The sequence below is a fragment of the Necator americanus genome, chromosome III, assembly GCF_031761385.1.
Source record: "Necator americanus strain Aroian chromosome III, whole genome shotgun sequence".
In the NCBI taxonomy this organism is placed as follows: Eukaryota; Metazoa; Nematoda; class Chromadorea; order Rhabditida; family Ancylostomatidae; genus Necator; species Necator americanus.
The window spans coordinates 13701453-13722262 of record NC_087373.1 but is presented as its reverse complement, the minus strand read 5'-3'; the positions used below and the strand labels follow the sequence as shown (position 1 = coordinate 13722262).

Below are 20810 nucleotides of genomic sequence, written 5' to 3'. Positions count from 1 at the left end.
CGTTTTCATGGCATTACTTCTGCTCTTTGCGATATATCATCTAAAGAGGATTTTTAATATTATCGCTCAAAAAGGGTTACGATCTCGAGTGCTGTCGCTACATATACATATCTAGCTTGTTATTTTATTACATGAATTAGAACTTGCCACAATGAAGAGTAAAGTAGAAAATTAATTTTCTCTTGTAAACAAATCTGGACAGAGAGGACGTTGATGCCTCTACAGACGATGGTACGAATTTTAATACGGGAAATCCTTATTACATCAGGATGTCTACTCCTCTCGCCGTTAATCTTTTAATGACAGGAATTCTAGTGGCTTCTATTTCACAACATATTTGAAAGAAAGATGCAAACAACGATTTTACAAGTATTATTCTGAAACTTTCTAATCATCGAAAATTTTTCCGCACAACAAATTTCGTCGTTTTTGGGTCTGAAGTCAAAATCTTGTCATTAATGTTATGTTTGTCAACAGTTCTTTGGTGAGGTTATTTACCGAACTATTATTTTTTTATTTACTTCCATTAGGTCATACCAAAAAAAGTTGCGGAACTAGTGGAAGTCGAGTCAAAACGACATGAAGCACGATGCTGTTGCTGCGCAGTGGGGCGTAGCGACTGGGATCGAGATGGGACCATTGCGAACTACAGCGAGGATAATCCGAAATGCCTCTAGTGATATGCGTGCTATGATCTCTACCCGAACGAGAGTAGTCCTCGCTGTAGCTCGCAATGGTCCCAATTAATTTCAAACTCCATCTCCATGGCGTCACTTTGAGCGCAGCCACTTACGCAACCGCACGGGGTTTACGCCTTTTCGAAGCGATTACTGAATTGCAGTTCTGGTAAGTCTGAAGTAAATTTGTTCATTTTCTGTTTTCACGTAAACTAATAAATTGGGCAAGGTTATGTTAAAAACGCCACAATAAGATTTGTTGCCAAAAATCACACTCTTAAGAGGTATTGTGCTCTGTGGGAAGTCAGAGCAAAACCTATGCGAAGGTATGTAAGAACACACACAGATCCACACAGTCCTCAGCCGCGTAAGACAAACGTTTGCTGGAATATCAAGTTGTTACTTTTTTTGCACTTTAACGCCTCATAAGCATTACAATTATCGTGTTAGAATTTTTGTAAAAATTATTTAACAAATGAACAACGCAACAGCAAAACATTTATCACTAATCAAAATAGTTCAGAGAAGGTGGTTGTTTGCAAACGGTATTATTAAGATTCCTCACAAATTGGGAATAGATGGGACCTCGACGTACGTTGGCACCGAATAGAGTGTGTAGCCATCGAGTATTGCGTAATCCGAAAGCCGATCAGTATCTTTCAAGGGTCGCACTAAAATACAGTAAATTTGTGGATATTCGAGATTTCTGTTGGCATAATAATTAGGCTATAGGGTAAATTAGGTGGGGGAGAAAATTAGACCTAATTCATATTCATCTAGATCTTAATGTGGATTTGTGAACAATGGAGTGAGCAGACTTATTAATTTGACGACTTTTTCATTACGCTTGTTCTCAAATTGGACTCCTCACATTATTGTTTGATTAGGCGACTTCTACGGTTCAACGAGCTTGACTTCAAGATATCAGAGTCACTAGGAGTCGAAGGCTAACTGTACATCTTCCTTGAAATCTTCGTACACGATGGGGTAAAGTAAGCAGTATAGAATGGGTAATCAGATCAAAATCTTTGTTACATAATCACATGACCACTCCATACCTCCAAATACGATCCACTGAACTTGATGAGGTACCGTAGTCGCTTCTTCTATAAGTCGTTTGACCTGCGCATAAAGCGGCAAATGTGACATATATAAATTATGAATCGTTAGTAATATCGTAGAGGGAATCTACCCGGTATATTGAGGCGTTGTTTGGTGCTTGGATGAAGTACTCATGGCCGCAATATTTCCTTGTTTTGTTGTAAACAATTATACGTAGCCGCCTAAACATATGCCATTAAGTACATGAGTAAATCTATAAGATCAACAGAACGAAAAGTTACTGACATTACTCCGGAAATGCGTTACAATAGTGCTAAGAAGTTGATAGATGGGCGAAACAGTGTTGTAAGGGATGGCGATCGCTCTGGAGTGCCTACGATTATATTGTATGACATGACCGGCAGTTATAACGATGACTGAAGGCAGCTAATTCATCCTTGTAAGAGGAATTCGTCAGATTCGTTTGAAGCTTTCTTGACTTATCACAGCAAAAAAGAAAAGAAAGTTGGGCATCTGCTAATGGAATTGTGTTTTAGTTCCCATATTTCTCTTTATTTTTGGTTTTTATACGTATTAAGTATACTATGGCTGCTGTGACAGTTTATGTTAGAAGTTACCGCCAGGAAGGACGGGGTTGCAGGAGTCATATAGGTTACCGAAACGGAAAAAGACTAGGATGACGATCTGTACTTGTAACGCACGCACGCTTGCATCAGAAGCGGCCATCGAAGATCTGATGATGCGAGCTAAGAATTAAATACGACGTCATCGGACTGACCGGGGTGAGAGGACGTCACCCTCTCAACGCCGTGTATGAAACTGGAGAAGAACTGTTCTCGGGAACATGCGACAGTAGAGGTGTTGGTGGAGTTGGCGTCCTCATCAACACGAGTATGGCAAAGAACATCGACTCTTTCGAACAACTTACGACCCGAGTCTGACGTCTGCGGATGAGATGTGGTCAAACACAAGCTTTGACTATCTTCGTCGCTTACGCTCCAACATCAAGCTACGAAGAAGAAGAAGTCGAAGCCTTCTACATTGACCTGGAGAAGTTCTACCAAGAAGATCATGCCTTCTACAAGGTCATAGTTGGCGATTTCAACGCTAAGGTTGTCCCAACAAGAACGATTGAGGAACTTCACATCGGGACCAGCGGCCTACAATGGAATGAACAGGGGGAGAGGCTCTCCGAGTTCATCATGACGACTAAGACCATCCATGGGAACTCGCAATTCCAGAAGCCCTCCTCTCTACGCTTGGCGTAGGAGTCACCCGGTGGAGGGTACCGTAATGAAATAGACCACATCATCGTCAATAAAAGGTTCTGCCTGAAGGACGTCGCTGTTGTGCCAAAGTTCTATACGGGATCGGACCATCGCCTATTCCGAGGAAGATTTTCTTTCACAAGGAGAGAGGAGAAAGCCGCCAAGTTCAGAGAGCGAAGTCCCGAATTTATCATTAACTGTGATCTCTCCACTACGCTGGTCGGCTTTTGGGAAGATTCCGCAATGAAGGCTGAAAGCTTTAAAACCACCATGGGGCGTTTGTCTCTTGCAACTCTTGAGCTGATACGCCAACGTGGAGCAGCCGCAGGGAACCAAGAACTCACGTCCGAGTTCGCAAGGCTTTGCAGAGAGGCGATAAAGGAAGACCTTAAAGAGAGAAGAGCAGAAGTGCTGGCTGAAGCTGGAGAGGCGGGGAAAAGCATCCGCTATGCCCGTCGAGATTTCGCCAGTCGCAAGGCGAGGATGACTGCTCCCCGAAACCTGAAGGGAACCATTATATCGAGAAGGGGGATGGAGAAAATCATCTACGACTCCTACTCTGATCTCTTCGACAGCCATGTCCATTTGTTTCTCACCATCTGAGAAAAGACGGACATGTCATTTCAGAGGTTCTTCCGTCCGAAATACCATATCATGTCGGTAGAAACTCGTATGACACCCGGTCCCGACAGAATAAGACGAGAATTCATGAAGAACCTTCCGCCAGTACTCATCAACACCTTGGTGATGCTCTTTACAGCTGTCGGAATGCAAAGTTCCTAAACAGTGGAAGACCAGCAAGGCCGTGTTGTTGTATAAAAAGGGAGATCCAAATGAAATCAGCAACTATCGCCCAACCTGCTTACCTCATTTCTCTTTACAAGAGTGATCCTTAACAGGATTGAAAAAGTCTTGGATGAAGGACAGCCATGCGAGCAAGCAGGGTTTCGAAAAAGATTCAGCACGATTGACCACATTCACACTGTTTCGAAACTCATCGAGGTATCACGAGAGTACAAGATGCCGCTCTGTCTCACCTTCATCGACTTCAAGAAGGCCTTTGACTCAGTTGAGACGTAAGCGGTCGTGGAAGCCTTAGACAATCAAGGTGTTCCTACTCACTACATAAAGGTACTTCGAGAGTTGTACAATAACTTCGCGACCGGAATTTCGCCATTCTACAAGAATATCATCATTGACGTGAAGAGGGAGTTAAAACAGGGTGATACAATCTCACCCAAAATATTCACAGCCACCCTCGAGAACGCAATGCGAAAGTTGGAATGGGACGACATGGGAGTGAAAGCTGATGGTCGGCAGCTACACCATTTGCGCTTTGCTGATGACATCGTACTGACAACAACTGGCATCAGCTAAGCGGAAAGAATGCTGACCGAATTCGACGAAACATGTGGATGCATCGGTCTTCAGCTGAATCTGCAGAAGATATGATCTGATGTTCATGCGCAACGGATGGGTCTCGGATGCTCCATTCACGCTCAACGGAACAAACATATCTGAATGCACCAGCTACTTTTATCTGGGTCGGGAGTTGAACATGATCAACGACCTGACCCCCGAGCTGGGCAGGAGGAGACGAGCGGCTTGAGGAGCTATAAGAGCATCAAGGATGTAGTGAAGAAGACCAGGAACACCCGGTTCCGTGATCATCTCTTCAACACCACCGTACTTGCTGCTTTGACCTATGCTTTGGAAACCTGGGCAAGCAAGAAGAAAACGTGGTGAACGTCATTGAACGCGCAATTGAGACAGTGATGCTAGGAGAATTCCGCTTCACGCAAGTGAGGGACGGGATTCGAAGTTCTCTCATACGTCAGCGATCAAAGATTAGAGAAGCCGCCGCGTTTGCCAAAGAAAGTAAAATAAGGTGGGCCGGACATGTGATGCGCTTTGATGGCAACCGTTGGACCAGAACCGTGAGCGACTAGGCTCCCGCGATATTAAGCGCACTGCAGGAAAACCGCCGACCCGATGGTCAGATTTCTTCACGGAGTCTTTCAAAGAAAATTATGATACTCTTCGTGTCTTACGCGAAAGGAGGAACCACCGGGCGACTCTAGCACGCGATCGGGACAAATGGAAGAATTACTGGCGCCCGCTCGACCAGTTCGAAGATCAACGGGAGTCAAGGTGATCAAAGTGATCAAGGTGGGAGGAATCAAAGAGTGAGTATCCGGTACCTATGATTGGCTGAAGTGGACATTGAGAGCATCTTCCAAAAATACCTGATGGCACAACGTGATCTGTCGTCGTTTTTTTTTTGTCGACTGTCAGAGATCAATCCCTGACAAAAGTGGAGTTTGTGCATTTTGTGCGCGAAAGGTTAAAGGGGACATTTTTCATCCGACAGTGAAGAATTTATTGTAGTCATTCAAAAAAGCAATTTCTGCTGAGAAAAAAAGACATCTACAGGCGCAATTAGGGATAAAATTAATACAAAGAAGGCTCCACGAGTTTCTCAATATCGACGCTCAAAGTGAATTTCATTTAATGAGGCTGGCTGCTTTCTGTAGAGAGATATCTTTTATATTTCTACAAAGCTTGCTGCTTCTAGCTTCCCTACTCTTTTTGAAACCTAGTTGAGAAAAATACCAAATTTTGCCTCAAAATTTCGAATTTTTCTCAACTGGGTTTGGGAGAACCAGAACACCTACAGAGACCAAAATTTGCAGTGAAGGGTTTTCCTTGATGCTCTATCAAAATCTGGCATCGAACTTTCAGCAGCGCGTCAGAATCTGTATGACTTCAAACAAAGTCCAACAAGTCAGCCCATGGTTTATAAAGGTGAATTCGCTTTGAAGTATTTTGTAGAGGAAGATTTTTGTTGTCAAAGTTCATTTTCACTTTCTTTTAGGTAGGTTTCTTTCTCTCAAAAGCTAGTTGAGAAAAATGCCAAATTTCTCAACTTTTTCTCTTTCATAAAAAAGCTAGCTTTCAAAGAAAACAAGATGGTCCCTGAAAAAAACATTCCATCCCTTTTATAGCGCAAATCTTCATTTATGGAAAACAGCCTCCTTTATCCTCCTACGTCTCCTCTGTAGTGCGTTATCCATATTTATTTCAAGCTACTAAATTCTGACCAGTCCAGCAGTAATTTCCAATCACGGCCTGGTTCTAATCGCTAAAATGGCCTTTAAATAACACCTATATGCGGCGAGCAGTGCTCTAAATATAACTTCAAAAAAAGTGAAATGTTCGTGTCAGCAATTTTTTTCGGTTTTGCAAAAATCAAGATTCCGGCGAGGATCGAACTATTCATTGTTTGTAATCACTGTCAATGAGGGAAATTGTGTGTAGGAAGTAGAAAATAGTGAGAAAATGCTTTTAGAATGTCATCTGCGTCGGCATTAGTTGTTTTTCTATTTTGCAAAAATGGAGAAATTCCGGCGGAGATCGAACTCTCAACCGTTCGTAATCACTGTTAAAAGAAGAACTGTGTCGCTGAATACACATTGAGAGTTTTCTCATCTTTTCAATTTATATGTGCACATATGTACTGACTTACTTCTAATCCTTACACTGAGCTGTCAGTGGTGCCTGTGTTACATTATATATTTTTGTTTTACTTGCGGGACTTTACAATAATATCCAGTATGGCACTATTTATTAGTATTTGCCATATTATATTACTTGTTTTATTTATTAATCGTCCAGTTTGTTTCTTCAACTCTGTTTGTTATAACTAATTTTCCATTGCTATGTGCCTCCATACTAGAAAGCACGAGATGAGGGGATCGTTTTCAGGAGGGTTTTTTCTCAACTAAACGCTTGACCCTGGTAGGACCGCACCAGCGGACATATTGTCTCAACCACAACTAGAATATATCAGGGCTAAATTTGCAATGAGAGCGAAGTACAATGGGAACCTAGCAATGGATTGTTCTGTATCTACTCTTATACAGTATTATCGCTAATCATTGGTTAGTTTCAGGTGACCTGATGCTTCTCCTCATTTGCTTACTTTCTTCGGTGCAATCGGTGTTCTGCAATGCGCTATGAGGCCTCGGCTATGCTCTCTCCAGAGACTTACACGGTATCTTACCTCATTTCAGACCCTTTATAAGCATTTTTTACACTTGTTGTAAAAAACGATGTAAAAGATCAAGGGTCTGTGAATATTGGTTCAGAAGAGAAGCATTCGTTAGTTTTGCAACAGAATAAGGGCCGACTCATTAATTCCAGTCTGAAAGTAGGCTTTGATCAAAAGAAGCTGATTTATTTCCTCTAAATTCAAAGCATTACGATAGGCTGCCTCTCTTCTGGATTACTAGTTTGTGACTGGTGCTTTTTTGCATTATTTTCTCAGGAGATGACGTTATTGTTAAAGGAGTTAGCGAGAAAAATCTTCATCATCTCAAAGTATATATACATATACGTACATATTTACAAACGTACTCAACGCAACATTGCATAATGGTTGTGTACCTGTCTGGAGCAATTTGACGTTTTAATGTTCTAAAGTGGTTCGTAGGAACATTCGACAGATTTCCCACTCGACGTTTGTTTAGGGGGATTGGGGAATCTCTATCACACTTATACTCGTAACCTCGAACACTATATTTTCATGGAGAGATTCAAACATGGTGAATTTTGTTGCATAGTGCTTTTACAGGTATCACTCCACGACTCTGGGATGGTGCGAGTTTCAGGTGGGTTATGCCTATACGGGTAGTATAGACTGTGGGAAGACTCCGGTGATTCCGTTTATTCCTTTCTGATTGCAGTAAAAAAACGGCTCATAAGAAGCAAGTGCACAAGGCTGGCGCGCCCCAATCGAGTTCATTGTAGAAAATAGCGCCCCGGGACGCTCGAAGCCGCATCTTCCGGGTTGATTTTTACGGCAGTTGGGAAGAAATGGACGGAATCACAGTCCTCCCCATAATCTACGACCCCGTATAGGCGCAACCCACCTGAAACTCGCACGGTCCCAGATTCGGGGTGGGGGATGATGCCTTTAACCACGTGGACGCGATGCAACATCGGTTGCTGCAAAGCACATGGACGACGGAGTGCTTGTAAAGTAAAGGAGTACGCGTTGCGTCTGTCGCATCGCCCTTACACAGTCGAACTACTTTGGCTGCAATTATGCGTTCGGTCAGTGTACGCCTTTGTAGTAGTCACGAATGAAGTGTGCATTACATTTCCTGCATGACTTCCATTTCATCCACTGACTCATTTGCAGTGGACATGACAGAATACAGTTTTCTCTATTCGGTGATCTTCCATAGATCAGCGAGAGACATCATCCAAGAACGGAACGGTTTCACGTTGATGGATGGTGGAGACAGATGGTTTTGGGATTTACCACTTTTTATAGTTACTGCGACAAAAATATTTCAGGCTGTGGTGAGATCTCTGCCTCTGCTCTACTCAAGTTATATAATTCAAATGAAATTACTCACAAAATTAAGTCCAGGGCTAATTAGAAACTTAGACCTTTTCATTTATTTCAAAGCATCGTAGAGTTGCCTGTGATAATACATCGATAGGAACATTTCGTATACCGTCATTGCAACAGACATGATTGATTCCCGATTGAACGCGAAGCGTAGATCGAAAGCTGCTGGATGGATGACACGCTACACCGCCTATCTCACCTCACTGCAACCGCGCCATTTTTGGATAATTTTTCTCCTGCCTGCGGTTTCACATTTTTTGCTTTTTTGCTTCTGATCCGTGTACTTGTACGGTACGGTAGGTAAACGGTACGTTCAAATTCACTCCTCTCCATTGAAGTCGCTGGTTTTGTTGGATTTCATATCATGATGCAAAAAGCAAGAAAAATGCGATGTGAATTGCCATTCGATGGTAGATTTCATTATCCCTATCGAAAATTCCCGTTATTTATCTCGGATTTTATTAAGAGGCAGCGAGTAACGATTTTGACATTGTGCGGATCTCACAGCGAAAGCGTAGAGTGGCAGATGAGGAAGATTAGGGAAGAATGATAAAATTATTCTACGCGCCTCCCTTGTGCACGCGCCGCGTTCACGAGTGAGCAGTCGGAGTTCACTGATATCTTCTCACCAACCTATTCAAGTGAAACCAATGAATAGGCATCAGAGGGGACCGGAACGTGCACATAAAGGCCCGTTCTAACATACCTTTCTAACATACCTCATAGGAACTAAAGCGGTTCCCAAGCCGTTTTTTTACGACGATTAGGGAAAGATAAGCCGAACAGCACTGGGTTCAGTAATCTACTACCCGAGCTCTAAGCTTTCGCTGCGGATTCCGCACCACGTCAAAGTCGTGATATTCTGCTTGTAAAGGCAGCATACGACGAATCTGACATAGTGAGGAAATCCGAGGGAGAAGCTAGAGATGGGGTTGTAGACTGCAGTATCAGAGGTAGTTCCGCTGATCTCTCCCTAAAAAAAGAGCGTGAGAACCGTTTAAGTCCCTACGAGGTACGTTAGAACGCCCCTCTAGGTACACGTTCCGGTCCCCTCAGCATCCATTCATTGGTTTCACTTGAATAGGCTGGAGAGAAGATATCAGTGATCTCCGACTGCTCGCTCGTGAACGCGTCACGTGCACAAGGGAGGCGCGTTCCAACTGGAATCCTCGTGAAAAAACTGCGTCCCCCACACCGTTTTTACGACGATAGGAGAGAGATGAAGGGGACCATCCAATTTTTTTTTGTGAGATTCGTAGTTGTCAGGAACAGGTGCACGAAATCTTTTCCTCCTGGTCATCGTTCATCGATGAAAATTCTGAAGAGGATTGAACTTTTCACTCCGATTTTGTCCAGTTTCTCTCTGTTTTAATAGAACCAAAATGACCTGAAGCTTGCTGCAGTTGCGCAGGCGGCTACGCACGAAGCAGCGCAGTGGAGGAGGGGGGACCCTCGCCAGCACCACTCATCGCCGCAGTCCGACCGCACCAAGTGTCAGTTCGTTTTGACCTACAACTAATATTTTCATCGATAGCTTGAGATGAAACAAATTGCATTTTTAGACATTGGTGTTTCACTTTTAAAAGTAGATTTTCCCGTATCATCCACATTTTCCTTATTTGCTAATATCGCAAACCATACTTCGTTTCAAATCACTTTTTTCAGTCGTATGCCTCATCCAAATAAATTGGACACTAGCACCAACTCGCTAACCAACTCTTCTCCTTTGGGTAGGACAAGACGAAACATGCGCACTTCTCTTACTCCTATACGTAAAGGAAAGGTCAACGTCGTAATCAGGTGGTCTCTTCGTACTTTTACATCCTACTTTCAGAAAGCTCTCATTTGGGAATTGTTGCCACCAAAATGGAAGTATACAAAATGTGGTTTCACGTCTAAGCCTAGTCATGGAGAATTCCATACGTACTGGATGAAGGAGTTTGAAGTGTTTGATCCCCCAAACTATTGCAAAAGTCCTCTCAAAACTTCCCATCTCGTGTAAACTGTAGTTGGAGTGGGGGGGAAGCCAGATGTAAATGATTAAATCAATTGAGGCCTTGAGACCTAAGCATTAGTCTTAGAGAATCTATGCAGCTATGTGAGCTAAAGCCACTTAGAGAAGGAAGGAGGACAGAGCTTCCAGAAGAGCAGTTAGGTGGCACCCTCCCCCTTCTCCCTCTCCCCTCCCCTCTATACTTCTCCCGATCTCTATTTGTTGTTCTGTTTTATCCGCAAGAATCTGTAGTAGACGGCTGAGCGTTGGGATCTTCACTAAATTCAGCTCCATAGTTGCAGGAATGCCGGTATTTATACCATCATATGGGGTTACGGCACGCAGGCGATTTGCGCAGCGCCTGGTTCGGGCGGGCAGTGGTATTGCTAGAGCGCAAGAAGCCTAGTTTGGGCGGGTAAGCTAAAACACTCCATACGTGCTTTCGACTCTTTTGGGTCGTACCTAGTTACACTGATATAACCAGTTTGACGTTTTTGTTCCAATTTTGCTATATTTGTGAATGTAATCTTGACGGCGCTCTGTGTCTTGTCAAAGACGCTGCATATTGTTGGAATGTTCAATTAAGTGACAAATGGCTTTCAAATTTGAAGAGCAGAAAAGCGTTTCGGGAGGTGATAATTCATCAATCGATAGATCATCGTTGGAAGTAGATAGCTGATACAGTCGGAGCCCTAACATCTGAGCGTTAACCTTAAAGAACCTATGACATATAAAGAAAAACGGAAGACAGAGCTGGAACTACTACTGTTTCAACTTTACTGAACCTTCCAAACAAGCTTACCAGAAGTGAATCTGAACCAGAACTCATATCGTATAGTATTTGCAAAGGAAAAACTGAAATGTCTTCACATGCAACAACTTTTATTCACACACTGACTCTGTCTTCGCAAGGTTGTAAACCTGATGAGACCTTCAGTATTAAATGGTGTAGCCATTATGACAACTGTTGTTTTACGAAATCTCAAAAAACAGGATATTTCGAGGTTCTATCACCTATTATTCTCTTTAGCCCACATTACATGGATTCTCGAAGACGAATGCTTAGGTTTTACGGTCTCGACCGACTTAGCTATTCAATTCCAGCGATGACCTGTCGGTTGATAAGCTATCCCTTTCACAAATGGGAAAGTGACACAATGCTTTAGCGACAAATAGCAAAGTCATTTGTGACTCTAGAATGGTTCTTTTCCTGTATGTTCTTGAACTCAAAAGTTCGGTTCACAATTACTAATGGTTATAACAATAATAGTAATAAAACAGTTTGCTATGTGTTTACGTTTGCAAACGTCGTTAGTATTCAAAGGACATCATCTCGGAAGAGTTAACAAATAGAAATAATAACATAAAGTAAACATTCCTACTATCCCTGTGCTAACACCACTTGAAGAATCGAAGTGGAACTCTCATCCGTGTGTGGGAATTGTGCGCTCTAGCAACACCATTGTCCGCCCGAGCCAGGCGCGGCTCGCACGCGTGCGGTAACCCGATATGGTAGTATATATACCAACGTTTTGGTTGCAGACCAACCAACCAACCACTGCGGCACTGTACTGGGCCGCATACGTTGTGGATAGTAAATCAGGGCACTGTGACCGCAATGTATGGTTCGCTCGAAAAAGCTCATTCCAAAGTCCACGTTCTTATCCGGAACACTTTTATCTAGCAATATCACCGAAGTGAGAAATGTTATCCCTCAGTCCAACTATGTAGACATCCACGCTGGTTCACAGCAATGGTTATGTTGATTACGGACCATACTTTAAAAAAAACTTGAATAAATACCTCATTCCGAGCCTCCTCTTGGAAAAGCGATTGACAGCGATAATAATACACAACACACACACACATCATCTCTGGGTGATCAGATAATACGCAACATACACATCATCTCTGGGTCTCTGAAAAGTGCTTCCTTTTTTGAGAAGCATTCTCTATCCATGATTATCTGCCCTGCCCATCGTACAGGATAGGTATAGGAGAATTTTGAGTGATGTTTAGTTTGCATTTCGCTCGTAACCATCAAAGGTTGAATTTGAAGTGGACCTCTTTTCTTCAAGAACTCCTCGAATTGACCGTTTATAATCTATGAGTTGTAAACAAAAGTATTAGTGAGTCCGTACAAAACAAATACCAACGTCAGAAATAAGAACTGAAACGTCAGAAATAGGAATATGAGATATTACTGCTGATCAAAGATACTACTATCTTGACAACGATATCCAAAATCCGATCAGCGCACTAATATAGAAAACAATGTCACAACTTCCATGAAAAAAAGGTGACGACTGTAGTCAGTCCAGACGAGCTGAAGCTAGATGCTGCAGGAGTTAGACGGCTGCGTTCGAAATGGAGCGATGTCGCTGGGTAGCGACCAAGCTAGAGGCTTCGCTTGCTGCCACCTTACTAAACGGACGGGTAATGATCTCGCGGTCGCTAGCTTTACCGCGCCACTCTGTGTGCAGCCGGCTTAGCAGGCAATTGCCATAGACTGTTGATCGTTCTCACCCGAGTATATCATCACAACACGTCACAGGACCTTTTTGGAGTCAAACCAAACTATAAGGTCGAACCTGATCATTGACAGACTGACCTGACTTGAAACCTGGTGCTGTGCTCTAAGCGGCACGATGGAGCTAGCGATCGAATGAGCACCCTCGCCATCTCCAATACTCTCTGCAGTTAGATTGGAGCCAGCGATGGTCTCAACTCGATTGGAGATGCCAGCTATGCGGCCGCGCTACGAGCTTAGCCGCTCACGCAATAGCACCAAGCTACAGGTCATTTTCTCCTGATTACATCAGAGGTTTAGGGGGTGACTCTGTCTATTTCTCCATGTATCAGTGGAAACGGACGACCCCGGAATGTTGTTTCTTACGACGACTTGTATTCCAGTGCGCAACGTTTGCGCTCCGCCCAACCTCGCCTCGACTGCGATTCGTCGAAAACCCATTCGGACGAATCGCAAGCGGGGGGTGGCACGGTGCAATTGAGGACGTCGTAAGAAACAGCTTTCCGGGGTTGTCCGTTTCCACTGATACAGGGAGAAATGGACGGAATCATCCCTCTCTCCATAATCTACGATCCCGTATACGAATACTCCACCTAGAATCCGTACCACCTCAGGTTCGTAAAGTAATGCCTTTAGACTTGAGCAGGATAAAACCTCCTACCAAAGTGTCTGGAAGAGATTGTTTTGGAATAAACTCGAAGCTTAGAGGCAGCATACCACGAATATGACATGCTGAGGAAATCCGCGGAAAAAGCTAGAGATGAAATTGTAGATTGCGGGACCCGGGACGGATCCACTCATCTTCCTAATCGGCGCAAAAGACAGCGTGGAGGACGCCGTTTTTTTACGAGGATTTCAGTTGAAACACGCCACCCTTCTGCACACGCCGCATCCAGGACCGAGCATTCAAATATTGGTAAGGTCCCCTTACCAGTCTATTCAAGTGAAAGCAACGAAGAAGCTCCTGGGAGAGGGACGTGTACATAGAGGAGCGTTCTAGCGTACCTCGTAGGAACCAAAGCGGTTCCCACGCCGCTTTTTACGACGATTAGGGAGAGATGAGCAGAACCACTCTGGATCCCACAATCAACAACCCATCTCTGGCTTTCCCGTGCATTCTTTCACCGTCAGATTCGTGCTGCTCTGAAGGGCCCCTAGATCAGACAGATATCCCAACCCCAAGTACATGTTGAGATTTCTCCGTTCTATGGAATGCCGCTTACTGAACGCCTCAGTTACAGTTGCAGACTGGAGGGAAGGTGGGATTCAGTGTCGCACAAGCGGTTACGCCCATTGTACACGGTGTGGGCATGCAGGTGTGCAACGCGAAGGTGGAGTGGAAAAGTCCCGCCGCGCAGTTTTCTACTGTAAGTCTGCACGAGAAAACAGCACGCAAATTGCGAATTTCTGGCTGGACTCCACTGTTGCTTACTGATGTCAAAGATTGGGTATGGTTAGGAAGCACAGCATGTGTGGGATTGGTGTAGTTTTTATTGCTGCTAAAACCCTTTTTGTTTTCTTCGATTTCAATTTTTAACACTCCTCAAGAGATTCGTGGGAATACGAAGCGCGTTGATTTCAGCAATATTCGATCAGCGGAACGAATACGAGAGTTGGAGGCTCGTTTATTGCAAGAGGGGCTTGATAAGGAATCGGCTATGGAGAGGGTTCAGCAGATGTTCAACGAGTTCACAAAAAAGGTTAGTTGTCTTACTGATTGATTGATGCACTCTGTAAGCCGTTACGTTGTCCTTATACGTTTGTAAAATGTATTTTTAAAATGGGTTAGTTGTTTATTTACCTTCTGAAATTTATTCCTTCATAGGAGCATGCAGTAGAAAGATATTTGAAGCGATTTTTCCGATTTTTTTTACCAGTATTTTCTTAAATTCTCGAGTCGTGCCGGACAAGTTCTGCGTCTCACACACTGAAGATGAATATGGCATCAATTCAGCATATAAGGCCGCAAGAATTCTGAAAGAAGAGCCATACCTAACTCAGGAGACATCTTTAGGATCACAAAGAAATAATTTTGGTGATAGAGTGGAGGCTGAACTTTAAAGGCATCACTCCACGAATCTGAGGTGGTGCGAATTTCAGGTGAAGTATTCGTATACGGCATAGTAGATTATGGGTGAGGAGAGTGATTCCGTCCATTTCTTCCTAATTGCCGTAAAAAACGGCCCGGAAGATACGGCTTCGGGCATTCTGGCGCACTTTTTTGGAGTTCGACCGGAGCGCGCCAGTCTTGTGCGGCGCCGCATCTTCCGGGCCGTTGTTTACGGCAATTAAAAAGGAATGGAAGGAATCACCCTCCTCTCCATAATCTACAATCCCTTATAAGAATGCTCCACCTGAAATCTGCACCACCTCAGATTCGTGGGGTGATGCCTTTAATGGATGAATGAAACTCGAATTCATAAGTTTTTAGCAGGCAGTGAAAATTGCGTTCACATCAAACTTTTAGAATATGTTAGTGTTATATTCATATTTCACATTCGAATTTACCCCAAAAAAGGCGTCAACGACCTCAGCATCGGGCCCCTCCTTTCATCCTGTAACCGAGCATGTTTTTCAGTTATCTGTCTTTTTACTTGTTCATTAACTTCTGTGCAGAATTTGATACTACCTTTGTTTAGCATGGTAGGAACAGTGCTGAACAAGAAAAAACTGAACGACGTTTGATAAGTAAGGATGAAGAACTTCAAGCCACGCTCACCGAACTAGCTGAGGTATTTTCTTTGAAGCTTTGACTCGCTTTGCGCTACTTCTTTTTTCTTTTTCTTTTTTTTCTTTTTTTGCTCTGCTTTTTTAGATGGGTTGTATTGGTCGCATCTTGTTGTAGTTGTGAGATCTTCTCTGAAGTCATTAAGATGACAAAGTTCCCGCAAACTTACAACTTCTTTCTATACTTCTCAGTGTAAATTGACTCTGGGGAATGTGTGGTCGCTCCAGTCACGTGTGCGCAGGCTTGAAGACAGCATACTACGAATCTGGGGTGGTACGGATTTCAGGTGGGGTATCCATATACGGGGTCGTAGATTATGGAGACCGAGGTGGTTCCGCTCATCTCTCCCTGAATCAATGAAAGCAGCCGGCCACTGAATGCTGTTTTGCACAATGCCTTCTATAGCAGCGTGCCACCCTTGCACGCGTAGCATCCCTTACTGCCTATCGGGGCAGTTTGAATTGATCTTCGACGAATCGCAGGGCGGAGGCGGCGCAAGGGGTGGAGCGTTGCAATAGATGGCGTCGTAAAAACAGTATTGTGGAGGCGGCTGTTTGCATTAATGCAAGGAGAGAGTGGCGGAACTACCCTCTGTCTCCATAATCTACGACCCGTATACGGATACTCCACCTAAAATCCGTTCCACCTCAGATTCGTGGTATGCTGCCTTTGACCATTCCAAGCATATGCAAAAAAAAGCGTGCTGTCTTACAAAATTCGACTCTGCTTTTCTGAAAACCACAGGTTCGCGCAACATTATCTACCCTGGAACACAAATATGCTCATTTACAAAAGAAGCACGAAAGAATCGCAGCTGAGAACGCCGAGATGAAGAAGGAGCTGGAAGAGATTCGCAGTGAACTGTTGGAACGAAGAAGAAGATCTATCGCGAAGAACCCTCTAGAGGTTAATCAGGTAATGAACCTTTGTGCAAATTCATGGCATTCGTTCTTTTTTTGTTGTTGTTTCTTAAATGTATTGATGTCAGTTGATTATTAACTGATTTTACCATCATGTATTTTTTGTATTTCTCTTCATTTTTGTTAGCAAATCTTTCAGACCATTAATATATAGTTTTGAGTTTTTAGTCTCTCAATGCTAGTACCTTTACTGACGATAGTTTGGACGAGAATGCTGGGCATTTTGTATATCAACAGATGACACAGAAAATAAATGCCCTCAAGGAAGAAAACCAGAGACTTGCTGCTACTTTGGAGGTTCGTTAGCACTCTTTCGAAGTAGATTCCCCTTACTGCTTTGCTTCATTCTACGTATTTTGAAAATGCATGGTTTTCAGACTGAACGTGCTGAGCACAAGGCCCAACAAAAAGACTTCCATACAGCTGTGATAGTAGCTGAAAGGGGCAGGGAAGAGGCCCAAGCTGAAATGACGAGGTTACCTAGATGAACAATCGCATATTTTGCATAGTATTTCTTAACAGATTTTAGCTTTGCATATAAACTCTATAATCAATGTTTCAATAATAGATGGATTGAATTATCGCGCGCAAGCTCGTCCGCTGACTCCGGCTTATGGGCGGGTCTGATGCGCAAATTTGACAAGAATTGCAAGAGGAATGCGTTACTGGCATGGACTCAAACTCAGTGAGCATTTTACATCTAAACTGCTAATCCTATATGATTTCCTTATTCGTACTACGCGTTTATGCATGCGCTCTTACATGACCCATATCTCAACGCCCACTCTCCGATTAGGTTTTTCGCGAGGTTTTTTCTTGTGAATCTTTGGTACACAACATTGAAATGCGTTTAATGTCGTTCGACCACTTCGACGGTTTGTAGATTTCTTCAGATGGATATCTCGATACTAAGTCTTTTATTTTCAGTTTGACAGCTTATCCGTCATTGTCTGTGTCAAACTTCAGTTCGGACTGGTCAGATGGGCGAGCTTTCTGCGCTCTGATTCATAATATTCGACCAGAATTGGTAATATTTTACAGTATAGTACAGTATTGATGACTACTTGCGCAATGATAAATGAAAAGGACATATTTTCAAATGAACGAAGTGTTACACTATCTTTTTCCTTTGGCACTTCACCTTGTCCAAGTGTTCGACACGTGTGCGAGCGTAATTTCAACATCACATGTATGTAGTCCATACAAAGTTTATTTTCCACCCTACGTGTATTAGGATACGGATAGCTCTAATTCTTGCAATGACAATTTATCCATGCTCCCAGAATGCAAGCAATCTCTCTCCTATAAGCCTACATTTGTCCTCATACTGTACCAGCTGGCGTCAAATACAAAATAAAATGTGGCAAGAAGTGTGAATGACTGTCACCGTTCTAACTATTTCTTCCCCAATCTAATTGCAAATATCTTTTAGTAGTTTTTTCTCCATTATTAATATACAGATGTGTTCGGGTGCAATACTTCCAGTTTTCAGATAGATCGTTCACAGCTTAATCAGGATGGTTGTACAGAATTGGCAATCAAGAAGGCAGCCGAGCTTGGAGTTAACATAGAACCAACCATCTTCTCCGTTTCTACTCCCGACTGGAAGCATGTGATGGCAGCTGTGTTCGAGCTGTACAAAAAGCATAAAGCTTTACCGGAAGTGGATAACGAGTGTTGAAGTTACTGGTTTATTCGCGGTGCGATCTCAACCATTCTCTCCATCTTAACCAATTCTGCTTTATAATTACATTCACTTCATCCTCATGCAAATTAATGCAAAAGTGTATTTGTTACGATTTTAAGCTGGTTCTTAAGAGGTTAAATGGATTCTTTATGGGGAAATTTTTCAATTGTATAGAGATTATTCTGACTGCGATCTCAATTTTTTTCAGGAATTTAAGAAGTTTTGCCGATGTTTTTCTTAGTCTGTTGCAGTCCAAATAATGCTGAGTTCCATTACAAAATGTGCAGAATCGTAGTATCATAGAAAAGTTGTTCGAACCGCACTAGTTTTTTGAAATGATTTTCCATTTCTGTGATCTCTGTGGTGAAGACAGGACTTAAGATCGTACTTTATATCCGATTTTCTTCCCTATTTCGCTTCATTTTCATCTCAGTAATCATTACTTCTCTTAAAAAGTGATCTATTATTCATTGATAAGCAGCTAACAAGACAAGCATTCCAGGAAACTATCTTGAGTTAACGAAACATTCCACTAGATTGATTGGTTGTATAGCGAAACAGTACCCACTCTATTCATGTCTTCTCTTATCGTACAATTACCACAATTTCTACATACTAATATTGTTGCTTGTGTCATAAACGTGTTCATATTATTGCATAAAGCGCACTATATAAAACGAATGGTGCAGAATTCGAACACAGTCGCAAAAAAAAGCAGGGAAATATGCAAGGTGAGACTAGATAAAGAGGAAATAACTGCTCTGAATCCATCGCATCTGCTGCAGCGTAGAGGTGCCTTTTTTTTTTAGTGTTCCTATTACTTTTGTAATAACATTCTTTTAATGGAGAATGCTTTCGCAGTGCTTAAAGGCACCACGAATCTGAGGTGGTACGGATTTCAGGTGAAGTATTCATATACGGGATAGTAGATTATTGAGAGGTGGGCGATTCCGTCCACTTCTTCCTAATTGCCGTAAAAGGCGGCTCGTAAGATGCGGCGCGTTCAGAAGGCTAGCGCGCTCCATCGAACTCCTTGTAGAAAATAGAGCGCCGGATCGCTCGGAGTCGTATCTTCTGGGCCGTTTTTTTAACGCCAATTAGGAAGAAGACGGAATCACCCTTCTCTCCATAATCTACTATCCCGTATACAAATACCGCACCTGAAATCCGTACCACCTCAGAATCGTGGGGTGATGCCTTTAAGAAACAGCGAAAAAAGAACGAATACCATGAATTCGCACATTCGCAAGTTTCATTACCTGATTAACCTCTAGAAGGTTCTTCGCGATAGATCTTCTTCTTCGTTCCAACAGTTCACTGCGAATCTCTTCCAGCTCCTTCTTCATCTCGGCGTTCTCAGCTGCAATTCTTTCGTGTTTCTTTTGTAAATGAGCATATTTGTGTTCCAGGGTAGATAGTGTTGCACGAACCTGTGGTTTTCTTTTAATGGAGAATACTTTAGCAGTGCTTAAAGGCATCACTCCACGAATCTGAGGTGGCACGAATTTCAGGTGGATTATTCGTATACGGCATAGTAGATTATGGGGAGGAGAGTGATTCCGTCCATTTCTTCTTAATTATCGTAAAAAACGGCCCGCAAGATACGGCTTCGGGCATTCTGGCGCACTTTTTTTTACAAGGAGTTCGACTGGAGCGCACCAGCCCTGTGTGGCGCCGCATTTTCCGGGCCGTTTTTAACGGCAATTAGGGAGAAATGGACGGAATCACCCTCCTCTCCATGATCTACTATCCCTTACAAGAATACTCCACCTGAAATCTGCACCACCTCAGATTCGTGGGGTGATGCCTTTAACTGCACTTCGAAATAGTGCTCTTAGCACTGCTTTGCACATATTCACCGTCAGCAGTTCTTCACAACCAAGGAGATGCGGATATTTTCTTTCTCCTCGCTCAACATAGTAGATTTACCACCATTTTTCGGAGTTCCATCCCACTCATTCCTTTATTTGGTATTTTTTGCTTTTTGATAGAAGAAAAAAGTCAAAGAGACCAAAGAATAAATGAAGACATAAGTCTCCATAAAGTGTGGAAAATTCTACACTATTTCTTCCTAATTAACCAACCTCTTCGTCGCTGTTCCGAATTCAGCGAAACAATGACGCCTCGCTTGAATTGTATGTCGAGTATTCCCGTATGTTCATCAACATCTCTACCTTTATTCACATTTGCCAGCTCGGGCATCTCTAACATGGGTCTGTCTTCTTCAACGCAACTTGGACAACGTTACCTGATAATTATATCACAGTATGAATGAGGAAGCGAAGACGAATTACTTGGTTGGGAAGAGCGCAAGAGTCTTGGTTGAAGATTCCTGTTAATCCTTCCTTTTTCCGTTCTCTTTTCAGAAAGTACAAAAAAAGTAGGGATTATGCTCAAGGAATTAAACATAGCGGTGTGGAAATATGTGGAAAGTGAAGCTTGGATGGACCGATCACACTGTAAGAAAGAGCCGGCGGTAAATGGACTGAAAGAACGTTAGAGTGGATTCCAAGAGATGCTAAACGC

The 20810-nt window shown here is 43.0% G+C and overlaps 5 protein-coding genes across 9 annotated transcripts; 3 read left to right on the top strand and 2 right to left on the bottom strand.

Moving 5' to 3' along the window:
- Positions 1–1238: 1238 nt before the first annotated feature.
- On the bottom strand, positions 1239–2622 carry RB195_009505 (uncharacterized protein; the record flags this gene model as incomplete). Its single annotated transcript, XM_013445836.2, has 4 exons — positions 1239–1348; positions 1736–1799; positions 1870–1960; positions 2537–2622. The coding sequence occupies 4 exons, from the start codon at positions 2620–2622 to the stop codon at positions 1239–1241; spliced, it is 351 nt and encodes a 116-aa protein (XP_013301290.2).
- A 67-nt stretch (positions 2623–2689) lies between these two features.
- Positions 2690–4384, top strand: RB195_009504 (uncharacterized protein; the record flags this gene model as incomplete). 3 transcript variants are annotated; one of them, XM_064190080.1, is made up of 4 exons in its annotated part: positions 2690–3003; positions 3064–3586; positions 3635–3751; positions 4139–4384. In XM_064190080.1, 4 exons carry the CDS (start codon positions 2690–2692, stop codon positions 4382–4384), a joined length of 1200 nt encoding a protein of 399 aa, XP_064047661.1. The 3 variants fall into 3 exon arrangements, with proteins under 3 accessions (XP_064047661.1, XP_064047663.1, XP_064047662.1); XM_064190079.1 differs by lacking the exons at positions 3635–3751; positions 4139–4384 and having other exon boundaries at positions 2690–2851; positions 3077–3610; XM_064190078.1 differs by lacking the exons at positions 2690–3003; positions 3064–3586; positions 3635–3751 and adding an exon at positions 4028–4075.
- A 144-nt stretch (positions 4385–4528) lies between these two features.
- On the top strand, positions 4529–4753 carry RB195_009503 (uncharacterized protein; the record flags this gene model as incomplete). The annotated part of the gene is made up of 1 exon (XM_064190077.1): positions 4529–4753. One exon carries the CDS (start codon positions 4529–4531, stop codon positions 4751–4753), a length of 225 nt encoding a protein of 74 aa, XP_064047660.1.
- Positions 4754–5104: 351 nt separating this feature from the next.
- On the top strand, positions 5105–18500 carry RB195_009502 (uncharacterized protein; the record flags this gene model as incomplete). Of its 3 annotated transcripts, XM_064190076.1 has the most annotated exons (13): positions 5105–5193; positions 9830–9919; positions 10092–10226; positions 14532–14649; positions 15589–15681; positions 16422–16592; positions 16766–16894; positions 16975–17072; positions 17166–17282; positions 17525–17624; positions 18090–18223; positions 18281–18297; positions 18493–18500. In XM_064190076.1, the coding sequence occupies 13 exons, from the start codon at positions 5105–5107 to the stop codon at positions 18498–18500; spliced, it is 1299 nt and encodes a 432-aa protein (XP_064047657.1). The 3 variants fall into 3 exon arrangements, with proteins under 3 accessions (XP_064047657.1, XP_064047658.1, XP_064047659.1); XM_064190075.1 differs by lacking the exons at positions 5105–5193; positions 9830–9919 and adding an exon at positions 7024–7061; XM_064190074.1 differs by lacking the exons at positions 5105–5193; positions 9830–9919; positions 18281–18297; positions 18493–18500 and adding exons at positions 7024–7061; positions 7928–8122 and having other exon boundaries at positions 18090–18278.
- RB195_009501 (uncharacterized protein) lies at positions 18110–20486 on the bottom strand (the record flags this gene model as incomplete). The annotated part of the gene is made up of 3 exons (XM_064190073.1): positions 18110–18199; positions 19544–19644; positions 20369–20486. 3 exons carry the CDS (start codon positions 20484–20486, stop codon positions 18110–18112), a joined length of 309 nt encoding a protein of 102 aa, XP_064047656.1.
- Between the last annotated feature and the right edge of the window lie 324 nt (positions 20487–20810).